At 38.0% G+C, this 15,375-nt stretch overlaps 2 protein-coding genes across 3 annotated transcripts; one reads left to right on the forward strand and one right to left on the reverse strand.

Annotated features, from left to right (window-relative positions):
• Positions 1-1,084: 1,084 nt before the first annotated feature.
• Positions 1,085-8,954, forward strand: LOC137934723 (26S proteasome non-ATPase regulatory subunit 13 homolog B-like). The gene is made up of 6 exons (XM_068779227.1): positions 1,085-1,550; positions 3,193-3,639; positions 5,070-5,150; positions 5,764-5,960; positions 6,086-6,185; positions 8,477-8,954. The coding sequence occupies exons 1-6, from the start codon at positions 1,401-1,403 to the stop codon at positions 8,660-8,662; spliced, it is 1,161 nt and encodes a 386-aa protein (XP_068635328.1). The 5' UTR covers positions 1,085-1,400; the 3' UTR covers positions 8,663-8,954.
• Positions 8,955-9,230: 276 nt separating this feature from the next.
• On the reverse strand, positions 9,231-14,890 carry LOC137934026 (extra-large guanine nucleotide-binding protein 3-like). Of its 2 annotated transcripts, none has more exons than XM_068778211.1 (9): positions 14,755-14,890; positions 13,062-14,638; positions 12,788-12,925; positions 12,487-12,591; positions 12,200-12,394; positions 11,789-11,930; positions 11,165-11,433; positions 10,904-11,076; positions 9,231-10,160 (listed from the first exon to the last, which is right to left on the reverse strand). In XM_068778211.1, the coding sequence occupies exons 2-9, from the start codon at positions 14,028-14,030 to the stop codon at positions 9,578-9,580; spliced, it is 2,574 nt and encodes an 857-aa protein (XP_068634312.1). In that variant the 5' UTR covers positions 14,031-14,638; positions 14,755-14,890; the 3' UTR covers positions 9,231-9,577. The 2 variants fall into 2 exon arrangements, with proteins under 2 accessions (XP_068634312.1, XP_068634311.1); XM_068778210.1 differs by having other exon boundaries at positions 11,762-11,930.
• Positions 14,891-15,375: the final 485 nt, after the last annotated feature.

Consider the following 15,375-nt stretch of genomic DNA (forward strand, 5'->3'; position numbering starts at 1 on the left):
TGAAACTCACCATAAACACATCTCCAACAACAGAACGCATTCAGGACGTAAAAAAGGAAAAACACAAACACAAACAAAAAATGGGATGGAACCAAGAGTAAAGAGTTACCTCAAAAATAGCACAGAAACTTAGACGAATCATCGATATCTTCTACGAAAAAAAAGGAGGAATTTAGCTAGGAAAACAGTAAGGGCCATTTTCGTTTTTGGTTTTGGGACTTCAGAGAAGAAATGGAAGGAGACGGAAAGGAAACGTCGTCTTCTCACTTCCGTCTCCCTAATTTTACCAATGAGGGAGCGCAGTGATAAATCCACGTGTTCTATCTTTATTCGCTAGTTCAAGGTCACTCTGAACCAGTTGGTTCAGGAGTCCGAACTCAGCCCACTCGGCCGACCCAGTGTATCACTTGCGCTTTCTCTTTGCAGTGGACGAGTTACTTGGTTCGGTTTTGGTGTTCCTTCTCTCTCAACTCTCAAGCCATTACAAGGGTCAAGGATTATAAATCAAGGGCTAGTTGACTCATAAAATAATTAAGAAATAAATTAATATATTAAATAATAAATATGGAACAGTCTTACATGACTCTCATGGAAAAAAGTATCGTGAAATAAAGGTTCGACCAACAAGGAAGTTTTGTGGTTTGGATAATTTATATGGGTGCACATTAACTCTAAAATATACTTTGGTATTTTTTAATATTTAAATTAGGACCTTTTGATTAAATTTAGGAAATATTATGAGATATAATAAAATTAAAATATTAATTCTTAAAATAAATAATATTCATAATATAATAAAAATAAATATTATAAGATTTTACGTACTAAATATTTTAATTTTAAAAAAGATTAATAAACAAAGGAGATACATGGAAGATGAAAAGAATAGACGGTAGATACCGAAAACGTCAATAAGATCCACAACCCAGATTGGGCCTTTCAATGTAGTTGGCTAACGGCCCATGTAAAGAGTCCACATTTTTCAGCCTTGTAGATTTGTAGTCCGAGGTACACTTGTAGTCCGCCAGATCACGTTCACGCCAATCCAGGCAATAAAAATCCGCAACTCGCCGATGTGCGTAACACGCACCAGCCGCACATTAGTCGAAGGTTACAGCAACAAGAAATGTAAATAGAGTGAAGAGTAAACAATAGGAAAAAGGAAAAGAAAAACCTCTGCGCCCCTTAGCTTTATCGGCCATTGAAAGAAAGAGAAGAGAGGGGAGGGAGGCCGGTCTGTCGAACCAGGAGGTGAAGACCAGGAGAGTAAACCCGAGGGTTTTTTGTTGGTTTTTTCGTCAGACGGAGAAGACCTCGTCGAAGGCCGTAGTTTCTCCGAGAATCGAATCCGATCGTTCTTCTTCTCGCCGGCGTCTGTTTTTTTTTCTTCAGTTTCAGTCATGTCGGCTCTGCAGTACCTAGAGGCGCAGCGTAACAAGCAACCGGAGCTCGCGGATTGGTACAATTCGTTCGAGGATTTGTATCAGAGGAAGCTCTGGCACCAGCTCACTCTCAAGCTTGAGCAATTCGTTGCCCTAGCCGTTTTTCAGGTCGGTTGGTTGTTTGTTTGTTTCCAGATGTCGTATAATGTGTTTGTGTTGGATTGAAATCGAGATGTTGGCGGGATTCTTTTATGATGATTTGGGACTTGTCTCATTTGTTTTGTATGCTTGTGTGGTAGTTGAATCTCTTGGGTTCTTATGTCCAAGTTGGCTTCATTGAGTTTGTACTTGGAGATCCTGGGAGATGTTTTGATTTAGCCTTGTGTTGAGTTATTTCCTAGAGTTAGATGCTTTGACTTACGCCGTTGAAGATATTGGCTTAGGGGTATCTGGTCCACTGAAGTTACTCTCCTGCTGCTTTTTCTGTTGGCGGTATCCTCAAACTTCCGAGGTATTTGGATTGGTGTTTGGGGAGTAGGTTTGACTTAATGGTTGAATCAGTTAATGTATTTGAAATGGCTATTGCACCAGGAAGTAGTTTCACAATTTGAATTGACAACGGAAGTGAGAGCGAGAGTGCTTGTTTGTTACTGAATATAACTTTTAGGGACTTTTACATTGTTGGGGAGGAATGTACTTTGTGTTTGACCCAGTTGATTACCCCAAATAATTTTGAAAATGGAAATATAATTATTTGCGAATTGTATTATTTGAAATGACAACGGAAATGTCAGAAAGACATGGTGCTTGTTTGTTTCTAAATAGAACTTTCAGGGACGTCTATAGTGGCTGGGAGGGATCCAGTTCGTGTTTTACCCAGTCGGTTACTCCAAAAAAATTTAAAAGTGAAATATGATAATCTGTGAATTTCATTTGGAGCTTCTATATGATTCAGTTATTTTTTCAGGATAAATGATGTTGTAACGGGGCAGTCCTTGAACTAGCAGTGGATCAGAGGAACAGAGTTTTGTATTTTATCCAGTTGATTACTCCAAAAATATTTGAAAGTGAAATATTATTCTGTGAATTTCATTTGGAGAGCCTCTGCATTCAATTATTTTTTGTGAGGAAAATGATTTTATAAAATGGCAGTCCTTGCAGTTGCAGTGGATCTGAGGATCATAATTCTGTGGGTTTAATTTGGGATTAGTAGTTAGATAACCTGATACCATTTGGTTTAGTTATAAGTTTCTTCTTATAGAAATGTTTTTTGGCCCTCTACTCTGGCATTGGCTTGCTTCTATTATGCTCACTGTTGTTTCTTTCCCTTTTATTTTGCGGGTATAAATTGACATTTGCATGTGTAGAAAATTCAGCGTCGAGTTTTAGCTTTTCTTTTGATTTTGCCTTTTACAACTCTGTCTCAACCCCCTTTATCTCTCAGTACTATGTATGCACTTGTCTCTGTATATGCGGTTATATGTTTCATTGGATCTAATGCTATCTTGATGGGTAAAAAAAGACAAAGTATCTGCTCATGTTGCCACATGTGTGCCACTGCATGGTATCTGCACTGTCAGGATGGTATTTGGTTTGAAAAAAGTTCTTGATGTCTTAAATGAGATGGACCAAAGTTTGGTCTACTCTGTCAGTTATCCTTTTGGCGGAGCGTGTTTGTATTATGCAACTTACTGCTGCATTTACTTACATACTGCATGATGTCCGCACTTCTCTACTGATGATACTGAGAAATATTGTCATATATGATGCTATTACTTCTTGAGGCTTACATTACTAGTGTTGTTTTCAGGCGGGTGATGCTCTCATACAATTATATCATAATTTCATCACCGACTTTGAGACAAAAATCAATCTCCTTAAGCTTGCACATTTTGCTGTAATAGTTTCTCGTCAGTATTCAGAAAAAGATGCTGCTATCAGCTATCTTGAAGGAGTAGTTGAAAAGCTTCGTGCAACTAGGGAGATGCGGATAGAGGAACCGATTCTCTATGTGAAGATGCAAATAGCAGCATTTAACCTTGAGAAAGGAGAGCAGAAAGAGTGCAAGAAACTTTTAGAAGAAGGCAAGACTACATTGGATAGCATGACAGATATTGATCCTTCTGTTTATGCAAGTTATCACTGGGTTTCATCACAGTACCATAAATCTCGTCAAGAATTTGCTGAGTTCTATAAAAGTGCTCTCCTCTATTTGGCATACACAACAGTCGAGTCTCTGTCTGACTCTTTCAAGCTGGTATGATCTTTGCTATCCTCTCCTTTGTACTAGTTGAAGCTGATTCACATTTGATTCTTGTGAAATTGTAAATTTCATGCAACAAAACAGCGAGAAACAATTAAGAAGTTATTTGTGGATAGAGTTCATACTTTCTCTGAGACGAGGTGTCTTTTTTCTTGCATCCGTTTAATGACCCTTCTAGTGTGCCATGTAAATCTTATTTCTTTTTAAGTAGTAATTTATACCTTCCACTTCTGGAGGAAGATTTGGTGATCTTTTGTTATTTTGTTGGGTTTTTCTTGGCATTATACTTTAAATATTTTGAAAATATGTTTGTGTGACAAAAACTTGGGCTGTTCATGGGTCCCATATGGGACTTAAAGTAACTCAGATATTCTCTATGTCCCCTATGCTGAGAGCAGTGATAGAAAATGCTGGAACATTACAAAAACTTATGGTGTGGAGTTGTTTGATAATAACATGTGGCATGTGGTTCTGATTTGCTGTTATGTTTATTTTGTTAGAATTTGTATTTGAAATTTCAGCTGTATGACCTTAGTGAAAGTAAATAATGATCTAGCACTCTGATAAGAGTGAAAAAGTTAATAATTTGAATCATATGATTCCAACTTGCAAATCATATAAAGTAATGTGGCTAATTGAATGTTGATGTAAGAAGTATCAAATACAGTACTGCCTCCAGCAAAACTCATCTGATAACAGTTGTTGTTGACGAGGTTATGGTAGAGTTTTAATTCCTACCAGGTTTATGCCGGACAAATTCAGTTATAGTTTGATATATGTCTAGGCATGATTACTCTCTGCAAAAAACCATCTATCCATCTGGGAGTGATTGTAGATGTGTTTATGGCATGGTTGTAATTCCTACGAGTTTATGCTGGACAAACTTGATTGATTATAGGTTGACACGGTTGTTTCCATTATAAAGTCTGATCAAAGAAGTAAAATAATCAATCAGAACTAGAGTTCTTTGCTATGGTTAAGTTATTTTATGCTATACTTGATTGTCGGAAATGAAATATACTACTGGACTATTAATTTCAGTCAGTTTGTAGGTGCAAATGTAGTTTTTTTAATAATTTTTTTGCTTTACAGATTAGTATACTTATATTGTGCTTGGATTGTTTGTCTTTTTGTCCTATCACCATTAACAAGTTGTTATTGCTTTCAAATCAAGTGCATCCCTAACCTTAAATCAATCTATAAGATTGTGCTTCAAAGTTCTTTTGCATAAAAAGCACTCACTAATATTTATTTTTGTTAAAAAGCTTTCCTTAATTCTATCTACAGGCTCTGTATATACTGATTCAGTTACTGTTTAAAGCGCTTTAAATCTTAATGGTAAAAAGCTAATATTAAGATCATTGTGCTTAGTCAGCTTAATTTATTTGTAATTAAGGTTTTTTTGGTTACTAATTTGCATGCAGGATTTGGCGTTTGATTTGTCCCTTTCTGCATTGCTTGGTGATAACATCTACAACTTTGGTGAACTACTAGCACACCCAATCGTAAGTGATTGCTTATTCTACTTGACAGTACTTAGATTGATTGGTTTTTCTGTCTTCAAGTGTTGTGGTACTTCTGCTTGAAGTGGAAAGTATTGGTTGGAATCAGGATAGTTTTATACTTATTTTGTGCACCTATTGCTGTTCCTTGAAAAATTGTAGACCTGCAAAAGTGATTCTCTTATATTTTATTTGTGTCAGGAAATTTACTTTCCCCTATTCAGAAAGCTTATTGTCCTTGATGGTGATATTTAACTCTCATCATTCTCAAAATAATTTTCCTGGATGGCGATATTCAATTTTCTATCTTATAGTTATATTGTTTATGATGTCATTTACAAATTACAAATTAAATTCTTGATACAGTTTTACATAAGCATGTTTTAGTGTTTAACTACCATAGCATTGAATTATTTGTTTCCCCGTTTGCAAAAGCATATGTCAGTTGCACCCTCTGAGCTGATGCATACAAGTGTTTGCTGAAGTACTTCAAATGCTGTTTTCTGTTCTCTAAAACTTTACTTTTTTTTGAATAATTATTCTCTAAAACTTGGGCTGTGTGTTTCTGTTGTTTGCTAACGTGCTCGGTTTTGAATCTTCCTGATCTATTTGTCAGATAAAAAGCCTATTGGGGACGCCAGTTGAGTGGCTTTATTACATACTTCAAGCATTCAATTCTGGTGATCTTGTTCGTTACCAAGAACTTTGTCATGTTCATCAAGCTGCACTGACTGCACAACCTGCACTGGTGCAAAATGAGAAAAAATTGCTCGAGAAGATCAACATCCTCTGTTTGATGGAGATCATTTTCAGGTGAGAATATATGAAAGTTTGGTTGGTCAAAGTCAAATCTGAATTGAACCAGAATTGGTTGGTTGATGCATTTGTGTACTGTTATTTTCAGCAATAAATCTATTTATTAATTGATTCCTTCGCAGTCGTCCCTCTGAAGATCGAACTATTCCATTGAGCGTCATTGCAGAGCGTACAAAACTTTCTATAGAGGATGTGGAGTATCTGCTCATGAAAAGTTTATCTGTGAGTCTTACTACTATGCATATATTCTGGTCTGGATGCCAAGTTGTATGCAGAGTTCCTTTAGTCATGATTCTCTATAGGGTTGCTGTGTCTTTTTCATAGTAATTGATGTTTATGAATGAAAATCAGATCTTAATACATCATTCATATAGTTCTATGAGTTTGTGCTTCTCTCGTTGGTCCCTCTGGAAGTGGAGGGCACTTTGGGTTAGAGACTATGGTGCTCCAAGCCTACCCCCACTGTCTTCCAGTTCCTGCCAGAAGCAGCATGGCACCCACCAAGTGTGGAACTTATACTTCAAAATGGATATTTAGGAAATAGTTAGATAGTGCTCCTTTATCCTTTATTTTGCCAATAATTCTAATATTTAATGTTTTATATCTAATGGTTTCTATCTAGAATGGGGGTGAAGCCTCCTTCGGTCTTCTCTAAAGTTTGCTGGTTCCTTTACTGGTTAATTTTCAAGTCCATCTCCACCAAGCTTGTATTTCACTCTTCTGCTCTATCTTGGTGGTCTCTTAACGGGCATTGATAAGGACTTTGTCTTGTTCACAAATTAGTGACCTCAGACATGCCAAAATCATCTTAAATGACTATCTATTATTTTTGGACTATTCTTAACAGCCCGGATATCTTTGTTGTGAATACTGTCATTTATATGTAGGATTTTCTAAATGCTAGGTCTTCTCATCTTGTATTTTCCATTGCTATTTGTATGCTTTTTATGATTGTTCAGTTAGTGCTTGTGTTTTGGACTCTCTTCATCTTTCCGAATATAATTGTGGAATGCGTCTTTTTCCATTGCATTATCTAAACATATGAAGTATTTTGATGAAATTATTTTGAGATGGCATGCTTGTAAATGTTTGTTGTTGTCAATTGAAGCATGGTCAATCCTTCCATCTTTTACATGAATTAAAGGATGGAAGAATAGTGAAAATGTGTACACATTGGTAACACAATATATCTGTTTGTAAAAATGTAGTTGGGGAATTTTTTTAATAAGATTGATTGAGAAGAGGGGGATTGTGAACTGCCACCCCAACAACTAGGGGTGCAGATTATATAACATGAAGAAAGAAAATTGGAAGGATCAGGTCTAACAAACAGAACTGTAAATGAATGTCTAAGCTTCGAAGAGCAATCCTTTCTCTTGCAAGGTTCACTAACTTGGCTGAAAGCGTTGTGCGTATATCCAAGTAACAGAGAGCTGGTGAACCAAGTCAAACAGTTCCTCCATTTGCACTGGTAATCAGTAAAGGCACTAGCACAATTCTCACACCAAGAGGAATCCACAGCATAATTGCCTTCGACAAATGAACGGGAGATTGATATGTTCTTTCACAAGTCGAATACCATTTAAAAGAGCATGGGTCTCTACAGCTAAAGCTCATAAATACCAGGTGGGCTGGCATAAAAAGGTAGTTCCGTACCCTCAATAGTCACGAAACATGCCACTTAACCCAGCAGGCCCCAAGTTACCTACGCCCAGCAAGGTTTGGTCTAACCACATCTATAGAGAGGAGGTATCCAAGCTGAAATGATCAGAGGTCTAGTGGGTTCAGAGAGCAGCAGTTGAAGCCCAAATCCCTCTGCTGTATGTGTGCAGAGTTGAGAAAGCATTACATGTAAGAAGCCAAAAATGGTTGTTCCAAATAGTCCCTTCCAAAACCCATGAAGCCGGTTGCTGAAAACATGAATGTATGTTCAGTATCCTACGACTTTTAGGCTCAGTTCCAATGCACCATGTTATCACAGCAAGAGTAGTTTTCCATAGAAAATATAATTGAGCAGAGTGCTAGAAAGTTTATCTGAATAATTAATTTTACAAAATTTACCACTTTAAACAATCTGGACTCTTGAATCTGGGTACAGGTGATTACAAATGGTCAGGGGCTGTTTGTGTAAATATAATTTGTTTGATTAATTGTCTTTGAATATTGTTAGTAGTTTTTTGTAAATACAATTTGTCCGATTAATTGCAGTTGACAACATGATCTAGTGTGAGAGGTACTACTGTTCTTTGTTCTTTGGCTTCTTGTTGGTATTGATGAATTCCAGCACAGTAGCTATAGTGGTGTGTTTACAATGGATTAATAATGATTTTTATAAAGAACAATATTCTACTCATAGGGTTGTTAGCTATTTATTTACCCTTTGCGATTGGTTTCACCAATAGGTTCTGTCAACTATGCGTGGTCTCTTTTGTTGTAATGGTCGAGTGCAATCTTCTGTACTGAGGCACAGCTTTACTGTTTTGTAGACAAAATTATGACTTGTTTCTTTGTAGGTCCATCTCATTGAGGGGATCATTGATCAAGTAGAAGGTACAGTCCATGTATCATGGGTTCAACCAAGAGTTCTGGGGATTCCTCAAATCAAATCCTTGAGAAGTCGGCTGGACAATTGGCTTGACAAGGTGCACACAGCTTTGTTGTCCGTCGAGTCTGAGATCCCAGACCTCGTAACCTCATGATCCATGATTCTTGGCATCCTTCATTAGTCTGTCTCTGTAACAATGTAAGGTGCCATACAAAAGCGGCGGGGAAAGAAGAACATGTATACCCTCCTGGGTCTCGTCCTAATGGTTTCCTTTATTTTTCCTTGAAATTTTGGAAGGGGCAGCTTTTCGTTAGATTTGAGGCCTGTATTTTTTAATTCATCAGTTGTCAGAACCCGGAGGAGGATACTCTCAGCAAACGTTATGCTATGGGGCTTTTAGAACGGCTGTTTCTTTTATTATTCATGGAAAATTCAGCTTTCTTATACTTCCAGTTTAATTGCTGCAAATATTTGTGAGACATCATCCACACTCGAAAACCAACTTCTAGACATCCTTATTTTTTATTCGTTGCCAATCTCGAATGTTACTTGCTTCACAGAACTTTGATATTGGAACTACTGTAAGTGGTGTTTGGTTACAGTAGTAAAGCTTTGTTACGTTCCTGAAGGTCCTTCTACTGGTGGCCAATGAAAAAGTGCTACTTTTGAGCTTTAAAGGGTGAGTCGTCACTAAAAGGTGAAGTGAAGTATAAAATCCAGAATAGAAATCATCATAGAGTGAACAATCTAAGCATTTAATGTTTGAGTAGTTTGTGCTTTAGACCCGAAGCATTTACATCTAAGCAACAAAGCCTGGAGTCGAGATTCAATCACTATCTGCCCAAGGTAGATGTAGAAATACTAGAAATTGTAATTTCATTTGTAAACAACCAATTTTCCTTCTTTTCTTGCCCACTCTTTATCATATTTTATTTTTGTACAAACGACAATTTTCATCCTTAAAGCTTGTGTATTCAGGAACGCCATGTTATGATTATATCCATCGGAAATGACTCCAATGATATCTGAACTACTTGACAAATAGCGGCACACCAGTGCAACCCAGAACCTATCCTTCCTGTCTGACAAATGGGGAAAAGCTCCCTTCGGTGCTGTAAAATGAGTCCTCAACTCCAAAGTAAGGTTTGTCCTTCTCATCATCCCATTTGAGCACTTCACGTATATACTTAAAAGCATCATCGACAGAACTCCGTTCCCTGGCTCGGGCTTGCCACACAAATAGCTTCTGCCCCGTGATGGATGCATACAAATCCTTGAACTTCACTGCTATATAGAAGTAAGCTTGATGAGCCAGTGACTGGTTATTGTGGTGGGGCCTCACAGGGGAGAAGTCACTGAACCATTCACATGCACTTAAAGGGACGTGGTTTATCTTCTCCTCAAAGAGGTCATACTTGTTGAGTATGAGAATAAATGATGTATAGCGGAAGCATGTTTGCCGTATTGTTGTCTCAAATAGCTCCTTGCTGAGCAGCATTTTGTTCTTGAGAGAGTTCCCATTTTCAGAAATGCCCATCTGATCGTAGTCACTGAGACCAGTGCAGAAGATGACAGCACGGACATCTTCAAACATTTGCACCCATTTGCACCCCTCATTCATCCCCTTGGCGCTAACTCGGGTCAATTGGTACCTGGGGGGGGGGAAGAGGATGAGAACTTACAAGAAAATCACAAAACTAAACGATACATCTCTCAGGCAAATAACAACAAAAGTAGAGGGAAATGGACATATTATGGATGTTAGATAAAAACTCTTAAAACATAAATGTGGATTAATAAATGCTGTTTCCCACTAGACTCCATTTTATATTTGCAATCTGACTGAAGAGAAATCTTAATCCATTTGAAAATTTTGAAAAGAGGAAACCAGGTCAAGGTCTAGGTCTAGGTTTTGGATCCTTGATTAGGTGAGTGTTCAACATTCCCTTGTTTTGGTAAAGGAAACATACAATTGGAATCTTAATCCAAACATTCTATCCAGATCTTTCTCAGGATCTGCATCCTCAGACTTGCCTACATGCTGTAATAGGCACAGCTGAGCCAAATGAATAGACATACATGAGGAGGACATGATTTCAAATCAATAGATTTAGCTCATAATGATCATGCACAGCAGAGCAAAACATATACTTTTCACAGTTCATCACATCATGAAATAATTTAATTTTGGAACAGGTGGTTAGCCTGTCCCAGCATAGTATAAAACTCAAGAAACGAAGAAGAGTTCCAGAATATCTACAATCCATTCCGACTTTTTGGTTAACAAATTCGATTCCAACCAATCACCTGGATAAAGATCAATACTAATTGAACATTAAATAAAATGTCACTGTACAGAGAAGAAATAAACATGGGACGAGATCAGAATGTTTACTTTGTAGGAGGTTGTGGTGGAGTAGCAGGATTCTCATTGTAAGGTTCTGACATGGGACTCCGGTCATCAAGAGTGAAGTCAATGCAGGCGACCCCGTTCCCTTGGGTGATTCCTTCTGCATATAATATGTCTCTTTCTGAAGGTTCATACTCATTGCTTGAAACCTCAACTGCCTGTGAGGTAAGAAACAAAGAAGAGTGTAAATTGCAAGAAAAAAATTTACAATTTCTCTGTAACTTGCTCCAAAAGGCTCAGGAGTACCTGATTTAAGAAATATTCAGCAACATCTGGAAGTGAATGAAGCTCATTTCTTCTCTTATATGTTGCCTGTATGGCAGGATGTTTCCACATCTCTTCAACAATTGGAGCATACTCACGTGTTGCAGCAGGGAAAAAAGCATCCAAGTTTCCCATGGCTATGATCTCCAGAAGCCAGTCAGAGAAGTTCTTTAACCTTGGGTTAATGGAGTAGATACACTGATTAGTTGCATCAGCTTCATCCTCACCCATAGCTTCATCTTCGGCTTCACCTGCTCAACCCAACATCAGATGCAAAGGAATTATTCAAATACAACACCTTTCTTGTTTTCCTTACAGGCATGCCACACGTATGTAACAAAATAGGCTGTTTATTAGTAGAAACAAGTAAGAACAATATTGGGTATCAGGAGTCAGAAGATGATAGATACATCAAATAAACATGGTTCTTTCAGCCAAAGAAGGTGGCATCTGTTGAAAATTATCCATGTATATACTCGACAACCCAAAATCAAGAATTTCATCATAGAACATAGAGATTTTGGCTCATTAGCCGTAAATTTAAATAAGACAAACACTTCATATCAAAGAGAATACTACCTACTCCAAGGGATTTGTCATGCGCACCTCTCCTGGACAACATTTCCTCTTCAAGACGCTCTCGTGCCTCCAGTAAGATGCTTAGATATTTGTACATATTGCTTTGGACCATTAACTTAATGTTCTGAAGCTCTTCTAAGGTGAATGGGCTTCCATATGAGAATTTGGCCTGTTCAAAGGGATGAAATTACTATCAAGTATGTGTACGCCCCTTAATAAATAAAGAACAGCAGTAAAAAAGATAAAAAGGATGCAATTATCTACACGATTATGGGAATTGAGAAAGAAACATGACTCCAATCAATGAAAAGACAAAGGCAGAAATAAGAAAACTACCCATTCAGAAGAAATTTAAGGACATTGCAGCACAAAGGTAAGATAAGATTTAATATCAAGTAGAAGAAGCCCAGGCATATCATGGAGAGAGTATGAACCAACCTGCTTAAAAATAGTACTTGTCCCAGAACCACAGTGTCCAAGTAATAGAAGTTTCTGGGTCCTCATGGGTTCAAGATACTCAGGAACAGTTCCAGGAGACCAATGTGTACCCTCATTCTTTTCAGAGTGATGATTATGCATGTTTGCATGGGGAACAGGAAGCGAGAACAAGTGACAAACTATTCGGGTTAATGTCTGTCCAGCAAATGGATCACAAATGTTACGAGGACTGGCTTCACAATGAAATTAAAAAAAAAAAAAGAAGATTATTAGTAGACCACTTGCACCTTTTCCCAGATGTTCCCCTTTATATTCTTCTGACCTTCCTCCTCATAGCGTCCATCATCATAGACCCAAAAGTGTGTACCACGGGGACATTGCACATTTGCTAGCTGAAGAAACATCAAAACACTCAATATTCTTAAAAATCTAAACCAGAGAAGACATAGAGAGTTCAGCTTCCAATTGTACCAATTAAAAACAAAAAGTAAAGCTGAAACATAATTGAAGCACATCTTAATAAGGTTAAACCAAGGATAATACAGCAAGGGTAATGACAACTGGCTCAAGTCCATGAAAACAGTCTACCTTTAGGATTTTCAGTTCAATCCTTGTAATTTCTCTGCCATTTATGTAAACTTCAGTGTTGCCATTACTTGCTTTAGTACTGAGCTTTCCGGAAAATTTCAAGTTTGAACTGATGATTTTATCTGGCTGTTCTCTCTCCTACCAAATATGTGAGAAATAAAATCTTGATCACCAACCACGACCAACAGCAAAGAAGACCAGGAAAAAAAAAACTGGGAACCGCTAAACAAATTGCATTATTGCAAAAAAAATAACAAGCCTTGCAACTGCTCACCTTTCCCCAGAGACCTAATTCCTTGTCATACCAATATCTACCTGGCTTTAACTTCCTTGGAGGCATTGAACAACCATGTAACTCTGCCATTTCTTCTTGATTCAGTTGAAGATTATTCACAATAATTTGCTCTGGCCGAAGCTGATTAGCTGAACATTCCTTCTCTGCCTTCATGATTTGCTGTACTTCCAAAGGACTGAGGAGGTAATTTAACATCCTGGATGGTTTACCCAACTTTGACCTCTTTGACTCATCTATAGGCTTACTTATGCAAGTAACACACTTACGGCCTTCGGGCATGGAGCCCATGGCCCTAAGCACACAGCTACTGCAATACCTCGCATCACAAACTACGCAAGATTCTTTGCTTTCCCACTTCACTTTCCCACACCTATAACATACTTTCCTCTTCTTCTTCTCCTTCATCACCCCAACATATTCTGTGTAAATTGGCTCTTCCACTATGTCTTTGCTTCTGGATGATTTCTCATTCCTGGTACCAAAGGCAACAACAGTAGCTCTCCTCACTTCTGTTGGTGCCGGCTTAGGTGGACTATTGGGTATGCTGAGGGCAGAGTTAGGCGAACCAGAACACGAAAATTCAGCATTTTGCAGGACTGACACAACAGATTCCGAGCTCATGGAGACTCTGGGGCTTTGAGGAGGAGAATCTGTCAAACCAGTAATTTGAGAAATTGGGAGCCGTATTGGCTCAATTACAGGAGTGGTGGAATTCACAGCAGATCTTTGTGAATCAGGTAACGGTTCCACCACTGCAGCAGTTGGAATTTTAGGGTACTTCACATTGACAGGAACAACTCTAGGAAGTTCATAGGATACTGGTGGACCATCATACTCGATTGCGATAGAGTAATCGAGATTGAGTTGGGCAGCAGAAAGAGAAGCCCCTGGAGGAAGCATCTCTCTCAGTGTTTCCGCCCACTCCTTTTCTCGAAGCGCTTCCGCCATCTTAGCTTTCAATTATTGAACAAACTCTCCTCCGAACGAAAGCAGTTTCTGGACGAACTTTATAACGTAGTTTCTCAACCCAAAGAAAATACTACCCACGTCCCGGATACCAGAAGAGCAACAAATTACATTAAAAAAAAAAAAAGTGCAACTTTAAATCCGTATTGACTTGGAACAAGAACCAGAAATCAGCCTTTGCTGCCGCTTCTTTCAACAAGGGAGCTTTCGCAATCAAAACCAGGAAACTTCATTTGAGACTTACCTATAATCCCCATAATCAAATATCAAGCTCTCTGACCATAACTTACTCTTCGAAGGCCAAACGAATTCACAAGACCCAACAAAAACGAAGACTTTCCACGATAACTAGTCACCACCATCCATTTACTAACAAAAAAAGCTCCAGCTACGTTCCCAGAAAGAGTTCAACATATAAAAACGAACTTTACTGTCAAACCCTAGAAAGGAGACAAATTCAATAATATCAAACCAAATAAAGCAGACGTTTACAGTTTACCCCACCTCCGAAGCTTCTTCCACCAATACACCTGCGCAATCTGAAATTCAAAATAACTTGCACGATCGTCTCCTCCACGGTCAAAAGACCTCTACAACGACGACGAATTAAACAAAAAACAATCCAAGCCTCTCCTAACGGCCAATCACTAAAATAATAGTAACAACAAATCAGAGTCAAAGACAACAAGCTGCGACGAGTTCAAACCTGTTACAAGCTTGAACTGGTTGAACAACTTGATATTTATCTCCAATATTAATTCATCAAAAACAGAAATTTCGTCAGAGGAGAAGCGAGGGAGGTAAAACCAGAGAAGAAAGATATAAGTGGGGAAATCCGGACTGTTTGGCGAGTCGCGGGAAGAAGGATATGACGAACAATTTTGTCAGCCGAGGTCGTGATGACTTCAGGTTTGCGTACAGTCGCTTAGTCTTGTGCGGGGCACACGCGCTACGCAACGTCGACGCTGCCTCGTCAGAAAATCTCTAGCTGACTTTGACTTTGACATTCTGAAAATCTAAGAATTCTAAAAAAGCAATTATCTTTAAATCCGTAAAAGTTGGAACATGAAAATAACATAATTTTCCGAAAATACCCCGCCCTGCCACCTCACCCGGTTGTTCGGCTCCCCACCCCGTTTCGCCCCCAAAAAGCTTGTTTGATTTTAACCTCGTTTGAATGTACAAATATAAATTATAATTTAATAAAATATAAATAAATAATTTATATCATTTTATTTTATAAATATTAATAATTTATATGAATTTATAAATATTTAATTATAATTTAATGGTGTATATTAAAAAATCCACAAATGTCAAAAGTCAT

Source organism: Aristolochia californica, unplaced genomic scaffold, assembly GCF_029961685.1.
Source record: "Aristolochia californica isolate CCGP_79_NKW_82.1479 unplaced genomic scaffold, dmAriCali1.0.hap1 SCAF_6, whole genome shotgun sequence".
NCBI classification, from domain to species: domain Eukaryota; kingdom Viridiplantae; phylum Streptophyta; class Magnoliopsida; order Piperales; family Aristolochiaceae; genus Aristolochia; species Aristolochia californica.

Excerpts from the sequence above, each read along its gene's own strand:
- LOC137934723 (XM_068779227.1), top strand. The coding sequence starts at position 1,401 with ATGTCGGCTCTGCAGTACCTAGAGGCGCAGCGTAACAAGCAACCGGAG. Across the intron at positions 3,640-5,069 it reads TGTCTGACTCTTTCAAGCTG|GATTTGGCGTTTGATTTGTC; the intron begins GTATGATCTTTG and ends ATTTGCATGCAG. Across the intron at positions 5,151-5,763 it reads AACTACTAGCACACCCAATC|ATAAAAAGCCTATTGGGGAC; the intron begins GTAAGTGATTGC and ends TCTATTTGTCAG.
- LOC137934026 (XM_068778210.1), bottom strand. The coding sequence starts at position 14,030 with ATGGCGGAAGCGCTTCGAGAAAAGGAGTGGGCGGAAACACTGAGAGAG. Across the intron at positions 11,931-12,199 it reads CAAGTACTATTTTTAAGCAG|GCCAAATTCTCATATGGAAG; the intron begins GTTGGTTCATAC and ends CCCTTTGAACAG. Across the intron at positions 11,077-11,164 it reads CTGAATATTTCTTAAATCAG|GCAGTTGAGGTTTCAAGCAA; the intron begins GTACTCCTGAGC and ends CTTACCTCACAG.